At 39.9% G+C, this 22,500-nt stretch overlaps 2 protein-coding genes across 9 annotated transcripts in view; both read left to right on the top strand.

The window, feature by feature from the left end:
• LOC135089549 (prominin-1-A-like) overlaps positions 1-7,754 on the top strand; it is a 25,444-nt gene extending 17,690 nt beyond the window's left edge. Inside the window, exons 12-19 of one of the 4 annotated variants that reach the window (XM_063985220.1) lie at positions 996-1,218; positions 2,204-2,368; positions 2,920-3,054; positions 4,550-4,708; positions 5,007-5,125; positions 5,438-5,551; positions 5,910-6,224; positions 6,826-6,985. In XM_063985220.1, the coding sequence (XP_063841290.1) occupies positions 996-1,218; positions 2,204-2,368; positions 2,920-3,054; positions 4,550-4,708; positions 5,007-5,125; positions 5,438-5,551; positions 5,910-6,224; positions 6,826-6,841 (1,246 nt within the window). In that variant the 3' untranslated portion in view covers positions 6,842-6,985. Of the gene's footprint in view, positions 1-995; positions 1,219-2,203; positions 2,369-2,919; positions 3,055-4,549; positions 4,709-5,006; positions 5,126-5,437; positions 5,552-5,909; positions 6,475-6,825 lie in introns of those variants that run through there. The other 3 variants (XM_063985222.1, XM_063985223.1, XM_063985221.1) reach the window with 3 other exon arrangements.
• Positions 7,755-8,993: 1,239 nt separating this feature from the next.
• On the top strand, positions 8,994-19,575 carry LOC135089548 (probable dimethyladenosine transferase). Of its 5 annotated transcripts, none has more exons than XM_063985216.1 (6): positions 8,994-9,063; positions 14,194-14,413; positions 14,618-14,827; positions 15,004-15,210; positions 15,978-16,121; positions 16,451-19,575. In XM_063985216.1, the coding sequence occupies exons 2-6, from the start codon at positions 14,195-14,197 to the stop codon at positions 16,643-16,645; spliced, it is 975 nt and encodes a 324-aa protein (XP_063841286.1). In that variant the 5' UTR covers positions 8,994-9,063; position 14,194; the 3' UTR covers positions 16,646-19,575. The 5 variants fall into 5 exon arrangements, with proteins under 5 accessions (XP_063841286.1, XP_063841288.1, XP_063841285.1 ...); XM_063985218.1 differs by having other exon boundaries at positions 9,000-9,063; positions 14,184-14,413; XM_063985215.1 differs by lacking the exon at positions 8,994-9,063 and adding an exon at positions 9,259-9,317.
• Positions 19,576-22,500: the final 2,925 nt, after the last annotated feature.

The following is a 22,500-nucleotide window of genomic DNA, read 5'->3' as shown; positions in this document are numbered from 1 at the left end:
AGAGAGAGAGAGAGAGAGAGAGAGAGAGAGAGAGAGAGAGAGAGAAAGCGGGGCGGGTGGTGATAAGGGAATCATGTATCACTCATTTTGAATATATAATGTTTAAGAGATAGTTAGTTGGAGATATCTAGATGAAGATACTACTACTATCACTGCTACTACTACTACTACTACTACTACTACTACTACTACTGCTGCTGCTGCTGCTGCTGCTACTATTACTACCACTACTACTTCTATTGCTACTACTTCTACTACTACTACTACTACTACTACTACTACTACTACTACTACTACTACTACTACTACTAATAATAATAATAATAATAATAATAATAATAATAATGATGATGATGATGATGATAATGATAATAATAGTAATAATAATAATAACAATAATAATAATAATAATAATAATAATAATAATAATAATAATAATAAGCTAATCACGGGGCTAAAAGTGTGAATGATGTGTGTGAGTGTGTGATGCTTTGTCTGGGCCTCCCCGAATGGGATTGCCGGCCGTGGTATAAAGGACCATATTCTAAAACACTTCTGCAGCTTCACTACTTTCAAAAGGTTCTTGTTGAAGTTACAAGATTTTTTAAGGATGTTTTTATGGTTCTAGTGACAGACTGATATGACTTCTACATTAATAACAGCAGAAACACTCTTGAGAAGCTAGCTAATCATCTCTGTGTCTTTTTAAAATAGTCATGGTGAGAGGGCAGAGCGTTTTTTAATACGGGCCTTACCTCACCAATGTGCCGTATCTTTGACGTCGGCAACCATGGAAAACCATCTCCCAATCTGCTGCCTCTCTCAACCATAGAACGAATACGGGCCTTAGATTGATAACGCTAAAAACAATAACAAACCTTTCCCCCGCAGCCTGTGTAAGGAGGGCAAGACAGCGTGCGAAGTGTCTCTGCTGCGATAACACTTAAAACAATTACAATAACAACCCTTCTCCCCCTCCCCATCCCCGCCCGCAGCCTGTGTAAGGAGGGCAAGACGGCGTACGAAGTGTTTCAACTGAGGCACTACTTTGACCTGGAGGCGGAGGTGACGCGGCGTACCAAGCTGGACCTCACGGGTAGCCTTGGCAACCTCAAGATTAACCTGTCCGAGGTGGAGCTGCTGTCCCCCGAGGCCGAGATCCACCTCAGCCAGTTCCTCAACTCCATCAAGATCGACCTCATGCCTTACAAGAAGGAGGTGAGGAAGGGGAGAGTGGTGATTGGTTGACTGGTTCATTAGTACCAGAACAGCGAGGTCATGATGTGGCGTCAGTAGAGTGGTGAAAGGCTCCTGGTTGGTGATAGTGATAGTGAGGATGATGATGATAAAGAGGAGGAGGAGGATGAGGAGGAGGAGGAGAAGGTGGAGGAGGAGGAGGAGGAGGAGGAGGAGGAGGAGGAGGAGGAGGAGGAAGAGGAGGGGGAGGAGGAGGAGAGGTTCTTTATGAAACTTTTTAATTAAGTGTGACTAGATTTTTTTTTTTCACTCCTTTACGTTTGCCTTTAATAACTGCATCATTGTAAATTGGCGCTTTTTCCACACACACACACACACACACACACACACACACACACACCTCAATGCAATTAAGGATTCCTATCAACAGTGACATCTCCGTCGCTGTACTGTGCGCTACTACTCTTTGGAACTTTTTTTCTTTGTTTTAAAATTTTTAAGTTATGTCCTAATAATCACAACAATATTTCTCAAATATTTCCCTGTTGAGCGCGTATTTCTTCAGACCTTCAGACTGCGTGAACGGCGGCTTATCCCTTCTGTATCACCATTGTTTACCTGCCCCATCTCTACGGCTTGTTATTTTTGTCTTGAGAATAGATATCTTAATGGTCGATGAGGAAATAATCATTAGCGTATTACAGTTGTCATGAAATCAGTAATAGCAAATGAGAAGCTTAATATTACAAACTGCATGTACACTTTGGATTTTTTTTTTTTTTTTTTTTACTTATTACTATTTCCTTGATATCCGCAATGGTAACGAGTAAGACTAATTTCAATAATGCATTTTTTTTTTATGTAAGAGGGGCACTGGCCAAGGGCAACAAAAAAGGGCGGAAAAAAAAAAAGGCTCACTGAGTTGCCAGTCCCAAAAAGAGATATCAAAAGGAACATCCACATTTGGAGGATAAGTGTCTTGAACAATGAATGATATTTTCTGCAGATGGAGAAGCCGTTGGTCAACAAGAACCTGCCGGCGTTAGCGGAGCAAATGCAGATAGTGGCGGGGCAGCTGCGGTCCGTGTCAGCCTCGGCGGAGCTGTTCAGGATGGTGGCGCGGCTACGGAACCTTATCAGCACCACCCTCCACCCGCTGGAGAAGAGAAAGGTGTGTGTGTGTGTGTGTGGGTGGGTGTGTGTGGGTGGGTGTGGGTGTGTGTAGGTGGGTGTGGGTGGGTGGGTGGGTGGGTGTGATGAGCACTTGTTAACTTATTCGCTCCTGAACATGAGTTATATGAGATTTTTACTGTTAGAACGTAGAGAGAGAGAGAGAGAGAGAGAGAGAGAGAGAGAGAGAGAGAGAGAGAGAGAGAGAGAGAGAGATTAATATGATAATAATAATAACAATCTAATCTAAAACTCAGCACACACAAGACAACAGCATTATGACCTTATCTAGTGTTAGTATGTATGTGTGTACCTGTGATTATATTTCTGTCAATAAACAACAGCAACAACAACAACAACAACAACAGTTACTACTACTACTACTACTACTACTACTGATAATAATAATAATAATAATAATAATAATAATAATAATAATAATAATAATAATAATAAAATAATAATAATAATAATACAGCTACTACAACAGCAATCACTACTACTATCACTAATAATAATAATGATAATAATACAAACGTGTGTCTTCTACAGGACGACGTGACTTACCAGGTGGCCACTCTGGACATGGAAGCAATGCCCCTGCAACGTCAGATCAACCAGAGCGCGGGCCACCTACGCACCATCCAGTACTTCATCCACAACCACGGCTCCTCCCTGGCAGAGGCGGTGAGTAACCCGTAGGCAGAATGGCTTTGCTTTCTCACCACGACAATTTCTAAAGGCCACAGGAGTGATTAACCGAGTTCTCAAGAGTGTGTCCTGTTAATGATGTAGAAATCTTGTTGATTTGTCACTAGAACCATAAAAACACTCTTAAAATCTATGTTAACTTCAACTAGAGCCTTCTGAATGTAGTGGAGGTGCGGCACAGAAGTGTTTTAGAATAATGGTTTCATATGATATTCTGAAATAGTACGCAGCACCGCCTCTGTGTTTCAAAGACTATATAATAACACCGGTTTTTAAGTGTGTGTGTGTTTTTTTTTTTTTACGATTCCACCAGCAGTTTAACAAGATTTCTATACTATTAGCAGGACAAACACTCTTGAGAACCAGGCTAATCACCTCTGTGGCCTTTGAAAATAGTCGCGGTAAGAGACCAAAGCGTTTCTGAATCCCTTAAAAGACAAGCAGAAGTATGCAAGGGAAAGAAAACGGATGCCTAGGATGAGTGAATAGAAAATTATATGTCCGCTTTAAGAAAGAAAGGTTGATTGATTGATTGATATATGGCAGGGTTACATGATGCCAGAAAGAAAAGTCTCGAAATAGAAAGACATGACAAAGGAAAGAAGGGAAGAAAAGTATTGTAGTTACGTAACAGACTTTAATATAAGAGAGATTCGTAGTTGTAGTAGTAGTGGTGGGGATGGTGGTAGTAATAATAGTAGTGGTGGTAGTAGTAGTAGTAGTAGTAGTAGCTACAGTAGTAGTAGTAGTAGTAGTGGGATTTTTGGCCTTGTATACTGTATAGAACATAAGAACATAATAACATAAGAAATAAGGGAAGCTGCAAGAAGTCACTAAGCTTACACGTGGCAGTTCCTGTATGAAATATACTATTTTCACCTATCATCCCCATCCATAAGTCCATCTAATCTTCTCTTAAAGCTCCCTAATGTCGTAGCACTAACAACTTGATTACTGAGTCCGTTCCATTCATCTACCACTATATTTGAGAACCAGTTTTTTTCCTATCTCTTTCTTAAACCTAAATTTTTCATGCTTGAACCCGTTATTTCTTGTTCTGTCCTGGTTGCTGATCCTAAGAATTTTGCTTACATCTCCCTTGTTATAACCCTTAAAGACTTCTATCAGGTTCCCTCTTAATCTACGTCTATCTAAAGAATGTAAATTTAACAGTTTCAATCTCGCCTCGTAAAGAATACTCCTCATCCCCTGTATCCTTTTATTCATTCTCCTTTGTACTGATTATAATAGACCTATATCCTTCCTGTGTAGAAGTATTGTATAAAAGTACTATTGTATAAGAAATGCGCCAAAAAAAAAAAAAAATGGTAAACTATTCTAGCAGCACAGAAAAGTGTTAAGCCTCAGATAAAATAAATTAATAACATACATACACACACATACACACAGTTTTGCGTTTTCATTCTCAGGTTAGAGATTTCTCAATAGTACCATATGCTGATGCCAACAGAAAGCTCGAGGGTACGTGCAGAGGATCCTGGCTTACACACACCAGTTCTCTACCCACGTGAAGAACTCTGCCCTTCACACCGTGGCTCCCTGCACGCCCGTGTGGGAGCTCTTTGACTCAGCCCGAGGGGTAACCTGCAAAGGAATCATTGAGCCCTTGGTTAGTAGAGGCCCTTAGGTACTTCATCTTCACCCCCGTCATTTTTTTTTTTTTTTTATATTCACGTAGCAACAGTGACGAATGATTGGTTTGTTACATCTTAAGAAAACTCAATTGCATATTTTTATTTTTTGTGTGCTTAATATATGTATGTATACTAGTGTGTGTGTGTGTGTGTGTGTGTGTGTGTGTGTGTGTGTGTGTGTGTGTGTGTGTGTGTGCGCGTGTGCGCATGCTTCAAATTTGAGTGTGATAAGAGAACGGGGAGTCCAGTAAAATTTCTTTTTCTCTGCTTCAGAACGCCCTCTGGCTGGCCACGAGTTGGTGCCTCTTGTTATTCTTACCCGCCATCTGCCTTGGCCTGGCCCTGGCACGCTTCTTCCTCCGCATGGACTATGACGACGATACCTTACCGCTGTGAGTCTCTCTCTCTCTCTCTCTCTCTCTCTCTCTCTCTCTCTCTCTCTCTCTCTCTCTCTCTCTCTCTCTCTCTCTCTCTCTCTCTCTCTCTCTCTCTCTCTCTTCAGATGATTTATTGTATTTTTTATGGTTCCCTTAAGATTTCAGCTACGGAATATATTGCTATTTTCTTTATTTTCCATTATTCATTCAAGTTTGCCCGTCATCGTTTAAATTCCCTTCTTCATCCGTGGACTTTTGTAGAAGAAGAATCAGTGCTGGAGTCTCTGTTTACGGTTGTGTGTGTGTGTATGTGTGCGTATGTTTCAGGCACTCCAATGGGTCCCCTCCTGGCTCCAACACCAACCTGCAGGGAGGATCGTGGAGCTACAGGGAGAAGGAGCACCGGCAAGGGTACAACGGCCACCATCATCAGCACAACGGGTGAGTGCCGCTCGTTTGATTTTAACCGCCGCACAGGCATTACAGTAACTTCCATGCACTATTCTGAGTGTTTGTCAGCACCTTTACCAAAGATGTCATGTTATGTGTGTGTGCTTGTGTTGGTCGCCTGAGCTTCCACACACCTCAGCGTCTTGGTGATGGTCACAGTAGCCGCCAGCCGCGGAGCCCCGTACAGTAAGGCACACCCACCAGTCTCCAGTCACGGATGGCACCCACCCTAGAGTCACTCATCCCATACCCAGGTAGTCATAAGGGCCGGGCAATTCCTTGTTAGATTAGTCAGGTAGAGTGGCCTCCCTCCCTCCCTGACGGACAGAGCGAGACCACTTGATTCCAGGACGGAGATGACCACCAGGCGGCAGCGGCACACCTCGCGTCGTAACCGCAGATCATCCAAGGCGACGGTGGACCCCCTGGAGCTGGTGGCTCTGGCGCAGGTGTCGGCGTGGCGCGATGCCTGGCGGGCCGGGGCGAGCTTCGTCACCTTGGAACTGGTGTCGCAGAACGTGCAGCGCCCCCTGGAGTGGGTGCGGCGTCACTGGGACGCCGATCCCCGCGCTGCCCTCACTGGAGAGCCGTCCTATGACGAGCCTCCTGATGAACGGAAGTGTAACATGGCTCTGAGTGACTGCTGCGATGAGCCTCCTTACACGTGAGCTAAGTCTGGCGGCACCACCACGCACGCCACGCCACGGTACTCACCTCTTATGCCCTCGCCACGCCCGTGCTGTCCTTCCTCTCCTCCTCCCTTCCACCAGAGCCTTCCACCACCCTAGCAAAGCGCCTCTCGCCTAGCCATCCCTAGCTTGCCTCCTTCCACTACTCTCAGGATCCGTGGATGCCTTTCACGGAAAGGTGCGTATGGCTAAGTATGTTGTGGTGTTGAAACCAGTGCGTGCATTAAACTTTTCAGCTTAAGTTGATCTTTGAGCTACACGAGAAAGGCATCGCGTAGTAATGCTGCGCTGTGCGGCCCGTGTCCGTCTCTGTGTTGTTTATCTGACTGAATGTCTCTTGCTCATATTCTTATACCATGTCGAAATATTTAAGCTTGGAAAAAGAATAGCCGAGTTAATGTGTGTGCGTGTGTGTTTGTGTGTGTGTGTGTGTGTGTGTGTGTGTGTGTGTGTGTGTGTGTGTGTGTGTGTGTAACAAGCCACAGAAAGCATCGTAACACGGGTCACTGACGTCCGGTGCCTGTGTTGAAGCATTGCAAGTGTGGTGCCAAGCTGATTTCATTGCCGTTGTTCCAGACACAAGCACTGGTGACGTGTCGGACCCTGTGGAGCCGCCAGCGTCACGTGCCGCGTGTGACCAACACCTGAGTCCGTCTGTTACACTTCTCTCGATTCTGTCGTCGCCAACGAACTCCCAACAGATTGGTTTCATTGAGTCGGGTCCTGTCGTAGATGTTGACTGTAGCCACTCTCTTATCGCTTTGTGTGGACACTGTTCACTTCAGATCAGGTTGTTTTTCAGGAGCTCCTTTCTCGTGTCTGATCGTAAGCCTCAGTCTTTCTGTCCGCGGTGAAGGAAGAGGCCACTGCCAGTATCTCTTAGGAATCAGTTTGTGGGACACGATGATGGCGCCTCACGGGCCTCCTTCCCCTAGGGTCCTCACGAGGCAATGATGGTCGTGGACAAACACGTTAGGGAAGGTATGCTCGCCACACTGGAATATGTTGAAAGGTTTTATACAATCTTATTACTATGCATGATCATTAGATATCTCACTGTCCTCTACACACGGAACGTTTTCCACCGCGCGTTTGCTATCGTCCTGCAACCGCGGCAGTGCACGTACGAAGTGTTTTCCACTGCGCTACGGAGAAAACGCACGGCACCGTGTGGCCGCCTCCACAGACTGCCATCTTGTCATGACTGCCATTGACTTTACTGCCGCGCACTGGAAAATGCTCCATGTGTGCAGGACCTTAAGCTTAATTTTGTATCAATATATTTTGGCTGTCTAATTCTAGGATAATAAATATTATAATGTGGGTAAAATAAGCAGTTTATATTATTTTATTTTATTATTTGTTTATTTATTTATTTATTTACTTACTTTTTAGCAAAGATTAGACTTTGCTTGTAACATGTGCTGTGTACACACTGTTCTTGGAGCAGCGGGCAACCAACCTTGTCACATTCCCGTCAGTCAAAATAAAGAATTAATCAAAACGCTGAGATCATTGCATAACCTGAAACGCAAAATACTGTAGAAACAGAAGCTGTATAGTATTGCGCGTCATAGCTAAACAAGCAATGTTTTTCCTTCCTATACGATTGACACAGCATGACCATGAAAAACGTCACGCCTGTAGTGGTATAAAGACTACTGTCCACCTTGTGCCTGACCCAGCTCAGCCATGGCACAGCCTGCACTTGCCGATCGGATAACGCCTTCGGCGCGGTAAGTCATACATTGTTCCACCATTTATGGACAGTTACTTCAGGGCCAGGTTAAGTGAGCAATTGCCTAATGTTTTAGAAAACGTACTAACCCATCACTCTCCACCCATTTCCGAGAGACGCCTCTGAACTCTGACGCCTACAGTAACCCAGGAAATATACAAGCCATGAGCGTGAGTGGCCAGTGAGGAAGAAAAGAAGGAAAATAGTGCGCGCGCGTGTGTATGTATCTGTTGTTTGTTTACCTATTTGTATTTTTTACAGGTTTAGATATTTTTTTTTTAATATTGTATATTGTTTGAACACACTACCTCCTATGATAATGGATTCCACTCTTGTATTGCTCTCTCTCTCAAAAAAAAAGTAAATAAATAAAAATAAATAAATAATAATAATAATAATAATAATAATGTATGTGTAAACTTTTAGGCTGGGAGAAGCCGAGAACTAATTACTTGTGCAGGACTTGATGACAGCTGCTCTGCCACCCACGTCCTACCTCAGGGAGTGACACATCTAGGGACGTGTTAGATGTGTTTTGAGAGGGTGTGGCTCTGTGGTTACACTGGTTGGAAATGAGGGCACTGTGCAGTGCACTACGCTTTTCAGCACTGCCTTGACAAGCCGTTAGGGACAGAAAGAAGACAGATTGTCAGACAGATATGTCTTATTTGAGGAGGGTTACTATCATGACTGGACCTGCACTGGGAAGGAAGGATGTGAAATTGAACGCATTCAGACCCAATGAAGTAGAGATCATTCCTTTCAACGGCGCTTCCCGGTCAGACGTAAACAAATAGTTGCCAAAGGTCGCCGTTGGTGAGGCGGTGTGCGCCCAAGGTATTCTCATTTATTATTATATTAACGCCAATTAATGTTATCTTTGTGGTACTCAGATAGTTAACTATTATATTTCCCATCCATTTCTTGGTAGATTGTTTATATGTGTTACTATCTGGGGTAATTGTAGTGATATGTGTTCCTTGGGTCATTTCTCCCTCCACTCCGTAAACAGATCCACGTGGGGGTAGGAGGTGGCGGCTGCGGCACTACTAAAGCCGTGAATTCTCCACCACCACGTAAGTATGATGTCACGTGTGTTCTTGACCGATGTGTGAATGTTTGGAGATCAGGCGTAGGTGTTTCATTCGTCTCTGTGTGCACCTCATCGTTATTGGACCCAGATGGTTGGGTGCCATCTGGCTCTAGGTATTGCGCCAGACTGGCCGAGGAAGGCAAGACGTAAGCTTAATTGCGGTGGTGGTGCTTCAAGAGTGAATTGGTAAAACATGGGGTCACTAGCGATGTGCTATACCACCGGAAGAGCAGAAACGTGAGAGCAATTACGATTTTCTTGACGGAAATAGCCAGTGGTCAGCTTACCATATGTGCTGCTGCACCCTGTCAGCATGTGCCCAGATTGCTTGTACAGGAAGGTCTCGGCTTACGTCAAAAATTACTTCTTGAAATATGACACAAGCCGACTCGCATGTAACTTGAGTTTCTGACTGCACACAATATGTTTGACATACTTGAACATGTGTATTCACTTTATTTTCTATACTCTGTGGTATTATGACAAAACATAAGTATATGTAACAGATGTCAGAACTTTTTTTTTAATGTTTGATTTGTTTTAACTTCAATTTTGTTGTCACACCTCATAATCTCATGGTGGTGATGGGTCTTACCTGGTTTTCTTACCTGATCAGCTCCCCTTGGTCAAAACTAGACCAGCTAGCAAGCACACACAACTCAAATACATAGGGACCCAGAACCACAGGTATGTCAGTTCCACGAACAAAAACAAACATCTAGATTGACAATAGGACGAATAGAACTGGAAGTCACATACTTATAGTGGTGTTTGTAATATATCATTGTACATATATCCTACTCATCATATTCATATGAAATATTGTCCATGACATTATGCAACAGCCTTTCAAATGAACATAGACTGGCAGTTTCAATGGTGTCAGCTGGTAAGGAATTCCAACTTGAAATAGTACATCTTACACTGAAGAATATCTTTTTGCAATCCAAACAGCTATGAGACAGAAAGATCTTTAAGGAGTGATCACTGGTACCAGCTACAGGAGCCAGATGAAAAATATCTGGCACATTAATAGCTGAGAGACTGAAATATTTTCCAGTATTTGATTATGTCATCTCTTACAAATCAAGATGTCTTATTCTATCTGAATTTTAATTGAAGATCTTCCAATCCAAAAATCTTGGTCCATCTCCTTTGCTGCAATTTGTAAGGTGAAAAAGTGACAGAAATCACAGTACAAGCTCATCAGGTAGTGGTGGCAGCGAGATTGAAGCTGAGGCATTGTTGTTGTTGGTCAGGCATGTCAGGAAACAATGGATACATCTAGTTTCCAAAAGAAAATTTATATTTTGCATTTTTAAGTAAATTTATTTTGATGTAAATTTAATGCCTTAAGAGTGGACTGATGTAAACTCAGATTCATGTAAGTCAAGAATGATGTAATGCAGGACCTTACTGTACTGATGTTGAAATTAACCCAACTTAGATATTTTTGTGAGAAGCCTTCCCCCAACAGACAGCTTTGCATGGAACTGTGTTTTTATTGAAAAAAGTGAAACTTTAGTGGCATACAATACTTCCATTCTTCTTTATCTCTGAATATATATGTTTGGAGATCTTGTGAGAAAGTAAGGTTTTAGAACAGAAGTAAATAGTACTAACCAACACTAACCAAGAGGCCCTGCAAGCTACATAGACTTATGGTTAGCAGATAATAAACACTGGCTTCTTTAACTAATTATTTATTGGATACAGTACAGCTAGAAGACAGAGAAAGACGCACAAGGCAAAAGCCAGGGTGTATTTGTGTTTGGTGAATAGACCTGCAAGACAAAAGAGTGACAGCTGCTAATTGTGTTTTGTTAAAAGACTGATATTGTGGCCATTACAAAACTGTTGTGTAAGTCTCAATGATATTATGATCATTACAAATTCTTGTGCAACAGTCTCATTGATATTGTGACCATTATAGACTATTGTGCAACAGTCTCATTGATATTGTGACCATTACAAACTGTTGTGCAACAGTCTCATGACCATATAATAGTAAGGGATTTAAGAAAATAATATTATAACCTCCTAACATTAATTGGGCTATTTGGCCACCATAATCCTCTTGAAGGTGCACCAACTGCCTTGCATCAATCTCTTGGCCCTGCAGGACAAGTGTATTGCCATGCTGCAATCTTGGCCATACAAAAGAGGCCTTTCAAAATTCATTTAAGCCAGATGTTGTAACCTCCAAACTCTGGCAAGTTAGTTTATGTTTTCAATATAGTGGAACTGATTTTATGAATAATTTCCAGGACAGACTGTCTATTTTTAGTTACCCTCTTTCCTGCAATTTTAGAGACCTGTGAGAAAGTGGAAGATGAGCTTGAATCTTAGATTTAACCTTGATTAACTGTGAGCAGATCACAAATGCCATACCAAGCAGGGAAGAAAACTTAAAACTTTGCTACATGACTGCAAATATCTTGCAGTGCCTCTGTAACACTAATTAAAAGTTACAGAAGTAAAGCAATCACTAAAAAGTGGAACATTGTATGGTAATCCCATGTAATACAGTCCTGAGATATGAAGTCTCAAAGTTACATAAATGTTAGATATGGGACAAAAAATTGTTATTAGAAGATTTTCCTCAGAATTGCAAAAAATTATCTTAAAGTCTTCTCAAATCATGGAAGTCACACAGCACTGTCTCATGTGGTGAGAAAACAAGCTTTCTGTGCAGCCAAGGCCTCCAAGAATGGTAGCATCCATATTGAGAAAATACAGTAGAAATTCTGAACATGAATATGTCTGATGAACATGTCTGAATATGAATTTTCTAAATCTGAATGGCATATAGATATATTTTAGTCATGAATAAAAATTTTTCTCCAAAGGTGATTGTTCTGCCTCAGCTAGTTCTTATTAATGTTATTACAGGCAATTCACCTCACAAGGATGTTTGGTTGGTCATCCTCCTTTCTTTATTGTTTATTGTCTATTTTTATAATTTCATTAATATTTTACCATATAATGCTTTTAGCAATGTTAGTTAGCTACTTAAAAGGAATAATACTTCTCATGTTGAAAAATATTATGATTGTGAGTGTGGTTCATTAAGTGCAGTTGTATCATATTATTTTTTCCTCTGTTTCTAATGGGAAAATTCAACCTGAATTTTAATTTTTAGGATACAAGTTGCCTGCTTGAACAAATTATATTCTTGTTCAATGGTTCTGTTGTATATTATGAAAGTAGAACTGTACTTTTATAATTTTGTACTCATGTATTTACTTAACATTATTTTAATTTACTTCACTTTACTTTATTGTAATTTATTTATTTATTTGATATTATTAATATTTTTAATTCCAAAAATTTATGTGAAGTTAGGGTGGTGGGGGTCAGGGAACCTGTAACACATCCCTATTGCAGATGAGGAAAAGTGATTTGTTATAGGAGGAGGGTCTCCTCAGTCTCTGTCCTCTTCATGTAGTGATGAATTACTCTTTAGTAAATAATAATAAAAAATAAATGGTATGCATATGTTGTAGGAATTCAGTAAATTGCCTAATTCTTGTCCACGTGTAGCATTATACATCTAAATCAGCATGTGCACATTGTGTACCTATGGGAGTTTATATATATATATATATATATATATATATATATATATATATATATATATATATATATATATATATATATATATATATATATATATATATATATATATATATAGTGTGTGTGTGTGTGTGTGTGTGTGTGTGTGTGTGTGTGTGTGCACTCATGGAGAATGCCAACAAAATTAAAAAAAGAACAGAAAATTCCAATGAATTGCCAGTCCCCAAAGAGTCAGAAATGATTGTCAAAAACTAGAGGATAAGTGTCTTGAAACCTCCCTCTTGAAAGAGTTCAAGTCGTAAGGAGGAAATAGTAAAGCAGGCTAAGAGTTCCAGAGTTTAGTGTGTCAGTACTGTGATGTCAGTGTCAGCAAAATTATTTGTATTAAAATATCTTTAGTAGCATTTGTTCTTACTCCAATGATATTGGTACTACTCATATATTTTTTTTTTTCATAGTTCCAGTTTTTATAAAGTATGTTCAGCTTATTGCAGATGAGCACTTGCAGGTGTTATTAGAAACCCTAGCATGATGAATACAAAGTGAAACATTTTAGGGAAGAATTCATGATACAAGGAAAACTAGGTTGAGATTGAGGTAATTTCTTTTAGTCCAGATGCTCAGGCTCTGTACACGGGTGTAGGAATGTTTGAAGTGAGCTGCGTTAGAAGGTACACTCAGACCAAGTTGTTGAATAGGGATTTTGAATGATTGGTGTTGTGGTTTGACCACTCTTGTAAAACAGAAAACCTTTGTTTACCTATTACATATTTATCATCATCTGGATAAAATTTAAGCCAAATTGTGGGGATACAAGAAATATTAATAAGTGGTATATATAAAATTAATTTTAGTTACCGGTATGTTTCATTTCAAGCATGTTGTAAATCACTCATCAGATGAAATTTTTAATAAAGAAATTAAAGTGCATCTTGTCCTCTCTAAAATAATAGATTTGTAAAATTTGAAACTTATTATAAATACTTCCTTCTTAAGACTATTATGACAATATTGAAGAAGATACTAAAAATAAATTTTTAAAGACCAGTCATGTTACAGCATGGCAGCTTTTAAATGCCACTTACATCATTATATCCAAGCTGTGATTCCCACCCTTATCAAGACAGAGATTATATATAAGTGGCACGAGCATGATAAGGCCACCCACTATCAGAGGCCTTGAGACTATTTAATTATTTGCTGAGTGGTGGGCGTGTTTGTACGTACTCACCAGGGAGAGGGAGGGGGGATGCATTGTCTAGGGAGGGAGACACCATTAGATCAGGAAGGGGAGCCAGTCCAGCCTTAGTTACCTGAGTGTTCTGTAGTTGGCAGCATCAGGTGGTGTTAAAAGCAGAAACTTTGAAGCAGAAACTAGTGGAATTTTTCACCTTAATGTAAGAATTTCTTCTAATGTCAAATTTTACTAATTGCAGAAATGATCTCATGTGAATAATGAATTGATTAATCTTTAAGTCACACTGAAAAATTAATTGAAAATCTTAGCATAAGAAATAAAGTAAACAGCTCTTTCCAGAATGCCGAAAGCACCAGTACAGAAAAAGTGCCGTGTGCACAGAGAGGTGAGCCGGGTGAGCACCAAGGCAGGAGTGAAGGGAGCCAAGCCAGCTGGGGCAACAGTGGCACAGGGCCTCGTCTTCAATACAGACCTTGGCCAGCATATCCTCAAAAACCCCCTTGTCATCACTGCAATGCTGGAAAAGGCTGGACTCAAATCAACAGACACAGTGCTTGAGGTGAGTTGTAATGTGCTACTGAATTTCTGATGGTTTCCTCATTCTACCACACTTATTTTTCATCCAAAGCAAATGTACTAAAATGTGAAAAAAGAAAATAATAATGATAAAAAGAATTATAACATTGACCATAATCTAACACACACACACACACACACACACACACACAGCAGTAGATTCACTTGTTTGTATGCCCCATATCAGGTTGGTCCCGGTACTGGCAACATGACAACCAAACTTCTGGAGAGAGTGAAGCGAGTGGTGGCTTGTGAAATTGACTCCCGGATGGTGGCAGAGCTGCACAAGAGATTTCTGTCCACTGCACTGCACTCCAAGCTGGACATCAGAATAGGGGATGTATTGAAGGCAGAATTGCCTGTCTTTGATGTATGTGTGGCTAATCTTCCCTACCAGGTGTGTGTTTAATGGTGTCTTTGGCATAGATGTCAATTAGTGCAAAATCCATAGCTACTCTTATTTTTCTTCATACCTACTTGAAATTATATTATGGTAAATTTTTATGTTTGTTTTACATTCTAAGGCTTTTCATTCTGTCTTATGAAAATAATGCCAGTTTTTTCTCCCTACAGATTTCCTCTCCCTTTGTATTCAAACTGCTGCTGCATCGGCCACTGTTTCGCTGTGCTGTGCTCATGTTCCAGAAGGAGTTTGCAGAGCGACTGGTGGCCAAACCAGGGGACAAGCTTTACTGCCGGCTGACAGCCAACACACAGTTACTGGCCAAAGTGGACCATCTCATGAAAGTTGGAAAAAATAACTTTCGACCACCACCAAAGGTTAGTCTTCCAGTCACCTGTTTTCATTTTGCTGCTTAATTGTTTTATTTATTTATTCATACAATTTACATTTTTTATGAGGTGAAAAGTTTGTATTTCATCTGACTAAATTCTTCTGCCATCCTGTCTTCTCTCTCAAATACTTAAGAAGCTGTCTCTTGTGCACACCCATTTCTCCTGTGTGACTCACTGTTATATAACTATTATACTGATAAGTATCTGGGGGTGTTTAACACTGCTACTTGTAGTGTTAAGTGTGGACTTGTCTAATCTATGTGTTGAGCACCTGTGCAATAGTCAGGCTGCTACCTGTGTGATCACGTCTTGAGTGGTTGTATTATCTCTGCCCCCCACCAAGGCCCTATGTACCCTACCCTGTGTTCTTTGAGAGGTACAGACCCATGCTCTTAGTTACAGGATGATGTATTATATACAATCTTTACTCCTAGATACCTCAAGTCCCTGTATTGTCTCACCATGTGTCCTTATATTTATTCATTTATTTTTGTCTGTAAATACTAATGGAATACTCTTTGAGAAGTACACACCCATGCTCTTTGTTATAGGATAATGTACTATATACAGTCCTTGCTCCTAGATACCTCAAGTCTCAGTGTTGTCTTACCATATGTCCTTATATTTATTAATTTATTTTTTGTCTGTGTTTTTTTTTTTTTTTTTTTTTCTCTCTCCAGGGGGTGGAGGTAAATTTGTAAAAATCCAATTTCAGTAATCACCCAAGTAACCTTTGTGCTTTGCGTCTGCAGGTGGAGTCCTCAGTGGTCAGAATTGAGCCCAAGAACCCAGTACCAGACATCAACTTCTCAGAATGGGATGGACTCTTGCGAATAATTTTTGTAAGGAAAAACAAAACCCTGTCGGCAGCTTTCAAGCAGACTTCAGTATTGCAGGTTAGTTTCTGCCTAATCAGTGCCTTTAATAATATTTGTAGATTGTTCAGTTACCTTTTTCTTGGAAATGTCATGTACCATCAAATAAAAGAGTAGAAATTGAAGACTAGAGGCAAAATTAATGTTATAAAAATACTAGAGAGTAAAGGAAATGAACAGGCCTCAAGCTTCTCACATTTATTCAAGTTAATACAAATTTGTAGTTTACTGAGTAAGATATAAAGATTTACACATACAGAAACTAAAAGTGCATGGAATAGTAGAACACACAGAATTTTGCCACTATACATCATGTAATGTTTTTTTTTTTTCTTTTTTTTTTTTTTTAGACTTTAGAAAAGAACTACAAAACTTGGTGCTCATTACAAGAAAAGAAGATCCCAGAAGATTTCAGCATGAAGGACAAAATAGAGGATATCTTAGTGAATGGAAAGTTTAACAAGAAGCGAGCTAGACAGATGGACCAGGATGACTTTTTAGCTTTATTACACGCATTCAATAAAGAAGGAATTCACTTTGTTTAGGATGTTATCTTTGTTAGATCTATGTGTATTTAGAATTGTTATCCTTGCTTTTATCTTGTATTTATTTATTTATATATGTAATGTAGCTTTTCTCTGCGATTGCTCAGGTGTGAGAGTGTATGAGGTGAACTTCAAACTGGGCTGTGCTGTGCAGGGAGGTAAGTGGTGCATTCTGATAAGATTTAGTGCCTTAGTTTTCTTTCAATCTTTCATCTTCAGTATTGGAAGGGATGTTTGGAGGTGATCATTGCTGAGACCTTCTGTTGTCTCCAGTTTGGCTGAGCGCAAGTGTTTAGTTGTGACATGTTGCCTACCTAGTGTTGGAAGTCCCTGCTTATCCCAGTACAAAATGATGTGTGATGACTTTAACTGAAGACAGAAGTGGACCAAGCTTTCATCCTGAACATGGTCAATGCTCTCTCTCATTTGGAATTAGAAAGTACATACAGGAAAACTTCATTTAACAGACCAGTTATGGAAACTAGATAAAACTGCAAACATGGATATGGTAAAATCATGCTCTCTCTCTCTCTCTCTCTCTCTCTCTCTCTCTCTCTCTCTCTCTCTCTCTCTCTCTCTCTCTCTCTCTCTCTCTCTCTCTCTCTCTCTCTCTCTCTCTCTCTCTCTCTCTCTCTCTCTCTCTCTCTCTCTCTCTCTCTCTCTCTCTCTCTCTCTCTCTCTCTCTCTCTCTCTCTCTCTCTCTCTCTCTCTCTCTCTCTCTCCAGTATTTATACAAGTGTGCACATTACTAAGTACAAGCATGAGATGACTTACAAGATTTTCATCAGAAAAACAAATGTGAATGAAAAGCTCATCTATTAAGGTGAGATTTCAGTATGATGATGGGAGCAAGGAGTAAATTCTGCATTATTTGTTGTTCATTGTTGCCAAATGATATGTACATGACAGGAGAGAAAACTATCTTTACTCTTCCATTCAATAAATCCAAGAGTCTGTTCATTGCATCATCAGAGTTATCACAATTCACTGGAGGAATTACTCTTTAGTATTTTTTGTTTACAGAATTTTTATATTAACATCTAAAACTAACAAAATAATGTAATTTAAGGTATGCACTAGTGTAACTTACATATGACCAACTTGAGCAGAAGAAAGGTCCAATGCAATCTGAAAATGGAGTGAAGATACTTTTTCCTTTCTCTTGGTGATTGTAAACTACTAGTTGAATTAGGTTTAGGGTCCTGGTGCTAGTCACAGTGTAAGCTGCTATGCATGTGTGGTTGCTGCCTGTCATCAAATATATATTTTTTAAGAAAATAAATTTGTTAATACTGTCTTAGTATTTTTTTGTAGACTTAGAGTTTGAAACGTTTTTATTTGATGTAAGAAAATAGGATGTAATAATTATACTCATACAAGTACATGGTAGAAAGACCTTCACTCATTATATATTATCTAATGCATTTGTTACATGTGTGGATCTGCAGAATATGTTAATGAAAATACTGGAAGTCACAAAGACATAGCACCCTTATGAAGTGGACTTTCATTGTAGTTTTGTTTGCTTGGTTAAGATGAGAATCTACTTGATCCTAACCTACACTTGATCTCACAGTCATGTGATGAAGGTACTTTCTTCATGGCTTGGTACACACCTGGTGCAACATCCTGGGTGATTTGATGGCAGGTAGTAATTGTCAAGGTGATGGATTGTGGCAAGAGGTGGCAGCTATTGTTACACCTGCTTGGGCTGTACAGGTGGATAAAAGTAAGAAAACATTAATTTCTTTAGTGTTGTGGTAGTTTATATTTTGTGATTTTGTGTTTAGAGATGTAGTGTCATCAGACCTTTAGCATTGTGTTATAGATATTTTACTTGGGACGTGAGTGTAAATAGTGTGAAAGCTTTCTCCTCATCACTTAGACATCTATGATTCTCTGTCCCATTCTTGCAGCTGAAACCCCAAGGCCTGTCGTCACTGACCATTCAACCTCCTAATAGTCCAATTTTGAATACATGATCCCTTGAATTTCTTCTCATGCTGCACATTACTTTAAATGTGCCATACTCAACATTTGTAAGCTGTGACTGTAAGGTTCATGTTCTCAGATGTTTCCATGTCTTTTCATGAAGTCTTTTAACATCCTCTTATGGAAATTATTCAGGTTTCAAGAGTACTTTCTTTAATTATAATTTAACAAGGATTCTACACTATCAGTGGGAAAAAATATCTATATTTTGAAAATAGCCAGCTTAGTATCTTGGTATTGAACTTAAAGATGTGTGGTCCTGTTATGATTAATACTGTTATGCAAGACTCTTATAAGTTGTAAGGTATATTTTGTAATTATTGAATGTATGCACATTACCTAAAATGGGTATGGTCTTCCTTGTTCACTATTGCAAATACTTTTAGTGTTGATAATTAACAGGTGCCGTTATGTTTTGTTAGGGGTTCGTTTCTTGCCTTCATCATTAAGTGTAGTAATGACAAGTTGTGTAATTCCTCAAGGCTGTTCACATTATCATTATACTTATAGAGTAACCTCTTATTCTCACAACAAACGATGATTGAAAATATTTTAACAGATAATTAATTTTATGGAGACTGTTTGGTGATTTCAGGACCTGGATATCATGGGTAAAACATGTAACTTCTTTGGAATCACATTTAACTAAAGTTTTATGAACGCGTTAGGAAATGGGTTAATTTATCATCAGGCTATCTGTTGCACGCGGAAGTAGTTATGGAGCCACTTGTTGGAACACCAATGACTCAACAAGGAGCAGATGTGTCAAAACTTATTTTGACGAGTTTGCAAGATATAAACCTTAAGCATTTTTTTTTTCATTGTTGAATTTTTATGTAATCAATAAGCAACGAGTTCTTATTATTTAATTCAGATATGTTTGAATCCTCCAGAATCTCGCTAATATCTCTAAGAAATAAAACGTTATGTCTTGGAAACTGAAACTCATTGGTTCCTGTGGCGTGCTTGGTGAGCGTGGCGCACCACCCTGGCAGTGACGTGCTGTGAGGGATGAATGCGTAAACGCGAAGGTCACTCGGTGTTTGGCCAAGTAATAAAGATAAAAATACTACGCCATTTCAATAAGGTCTCTCTCTCTCTCTCTCTCTCTCTCTCTCTCTCTCTCTCTCTCTCTCTCTCTCTCTCTCATTTATCATTCTTCAAGCAGTGAGGCAAAAGACTAGCAGTCATCATGATGGATTTTTTTTCATCATTTTCATATTATTATAATTAGTCTTATGTATGTGTATTCAAATGAAGATGACCTGTAAAAATACACGCGTGTAATTTCCAGCCTTATGTTAATGGGGATGACCCATGAAGATTGATGGTATGTAGGCTACGAGTATACATAGTACTTATATTTCTACCATCAAAGGAGGTACTTATGTAGAATCCTTGGTTGTTACTATACACGATGTGTTTAGTAAGAGGAGCACCTGTGCGGAGTACTGTGAGGTGCGTGCGTGGCGTGGTGTGGCAACACTGACCCATTACGGAGGCGGTTGAGGGGAGGCACGAGACTGCAGGGTCCCATTGTTATTCCGTTTTCAGAGACGTCTTAGCGTAGAGAACAAAGAGGCTGCGTATTTTCTGAGAAGTGAATCCTAACAGTGTGGTCAAGGTGGCGCCCAGGGAGTGGCATTGACGTGACACCTATGAAAGGTACTACATACTGACAGTGCTTTCTTTGAACCATTGATTGATTCCGAACTCGTATTTTGAAATGTTTTGTACTTTATGAGATCTTTTTCAAAGATTTTTTTTTTTCTATTATCATACATTTCTTTACAATTTTTTTTTCTTTCTTTTTTTTTTTTTTTTTTTTTTATTGGTGATTCGGAATCTGTTAAAGTACCAGTATAATCCTGCAAACACCCATTAGAATTTGTTGGAAGTAGTCGAGATAAGACGCCGAGAATGCGGTCATTGGCTTCGTCGCGATGTGATTCTGTGTTCTGGATGTATTTCGGGTATGTGCAAAGTTGCTTTCTACTCGTAAATTTTATAATAGTCCACTTGATACCGATATCCACATTAGTGGTAATAGTGTTATCATTCAACCGTGGTGTGATTATGAACTGTACGTCACTCATAAAAGTTCGTGGGGGTCCGTGTGTGTGTGACCCTGTGCATTCCCTACCTCTTTCTATACGGCGAGTCTGTCTAACGCTGTGACGACTCAGAGACACACGCCAGAACTGTGACTTGAGGTAATAAATTAAGAAAGGATTATATTTGTCAATCATATAGTCATAATCAGTTACATATTCAATGTCGTATGATTTAATATGAAGGTTATAGCCCTTTCGATGTCTAGTTTTCATTAGGCTGAAAAACAGTGACGACGGTAGTGCAGATCGAGATGCAGTCGAACTGTTTCAGGAATGTTTCGTATCCTATATTCGCCGTATAGAAGGGGGTGGGAGATGCACAGGCCTACACACACACACACACACACGGAACCCCACGAACTTATGAGTGACTACTTTTAGTGCTCTCTCTCTCTCTCTCTCTCTCTCTCTCTCTCTCTCTCTCTCTCTCTCTCTCTCTCTCTCTCTCAAGGAATACGAAACAGCCGATTCTTCTAAACAACCACGTGGTAACAGTCAATTGTAGCCACAACTAAAGCCACAAAAACATTTTGCCCAGAATTAGTATTTTCTTGTCTTCTTCCACCCGTGTGACGTTACTTCTTTGACTCAGTAATGACACTTGACATTTTAATTCAGTGATCGTGGATAGTTTTACTGGACAAAATTCTAAAACTAGGGTGACAGGCACTATTAGATCTTAAGTACTCGAGCATGTTTTTAACTCGAAGTTGCGTCTCGAACGTAAACTTTAAATTTCCCAAAAATCGAATTAAGCAGAGAAGCAGTAGCAGTCAAATAGTTTAACCTATTGAACTAGACACGCTTTATGGCATAACGTATCCTATGGCTAAATGTGTAACCATAACCTAATCATACTTTAACATGACTGTAATCACCTATGTAACCATTTTTGTACCTAAAATAGCGTGTTTCGCTTCACAAACTATAGGTTTAATGTGTGGCCTTACAACTTATACTGAACGTGTAATCTCGTCAACCTACTTGTACTTTTAACATGTAACCTAACAGCTTTACCTTCTTCTGGTCGATAAGGAATTTTAATTAGCAACTGTGACGTCACTTAAAGACTCAAGGATGTCAGTGAAGATCTCCCTTTAATTACAGTTTTTGTAGTTTGTGGATCACGCAATAGAGAGGCAGAGAGAGATGGAAGAGGAGGAGGAGGAGGAGGAAGACATGCAAGTAACGAGTAGTGGAGGAAGAGGAGGAGACGATGGGAGGGAAGGCCGAGCGAGGCTGCATCTCATCACCATTACCGCTCTTGAGGGTTAGTGAAATCCTGCATCTTTTGTCTCCAAGTTCCTCTGGTGAAAGCTTCTACTTGAAAGGCTTTAATGACCCACCGTTCAGGGCTCACTTCACCGTCGTCCCGCCCGCAGTCCCAATACTATGAGAGCCAGGAGGAAGAGGAAGAGGATAACGGGGCGGAAAGTAAAGGAGAAGGGTTGGAGAGTGGGGACAGGAAGTAAGAGAGAAGGAGGATAGTTGTTAAGGAGGAAAGAATGCGCAAGGGATACTTTGAAAGAAAACAACAGTAAAAATTAAGAAAGCGAGAGAGAGAGAGAGAGAGAGAGAGAGAGAGAGAGAGAGAGAGAGAGAGAGAGAGAGAGAGAGAGACCACGTTCCTATGTGAAAAAAGAAAGCCAATGGTGGAGGAATATTAGAAAAAATAACATTGAAAATTAAGAATACAATCAATAAGAGAGAGAGAGAGAGAGAGAGAGAGAGAGAGAGAGAGAGAGAGAG

The sequence above is a fragment of the Scylla paramamosain genome, chromosome 33 (genome assembly GCF_035594125.1).
Source record: "Scylla paramamosain isolate STU-SP2022 chromosome 33, ASM3559412v1, whole genome shotgun sequence".
Classification (NCBI taxonomy): domain Eukaryota; kingdom Metazoa; phylum Arthropoda; class Malacostraca; order Decapoda; family Portunidae; genus Scylla; species Scylla paramamosain.
The sequence above is the reverse complement of the archived record's forward strand: the minus strand, read 5'-3'. Positions and strand labels throughout refer to the sequence as shown.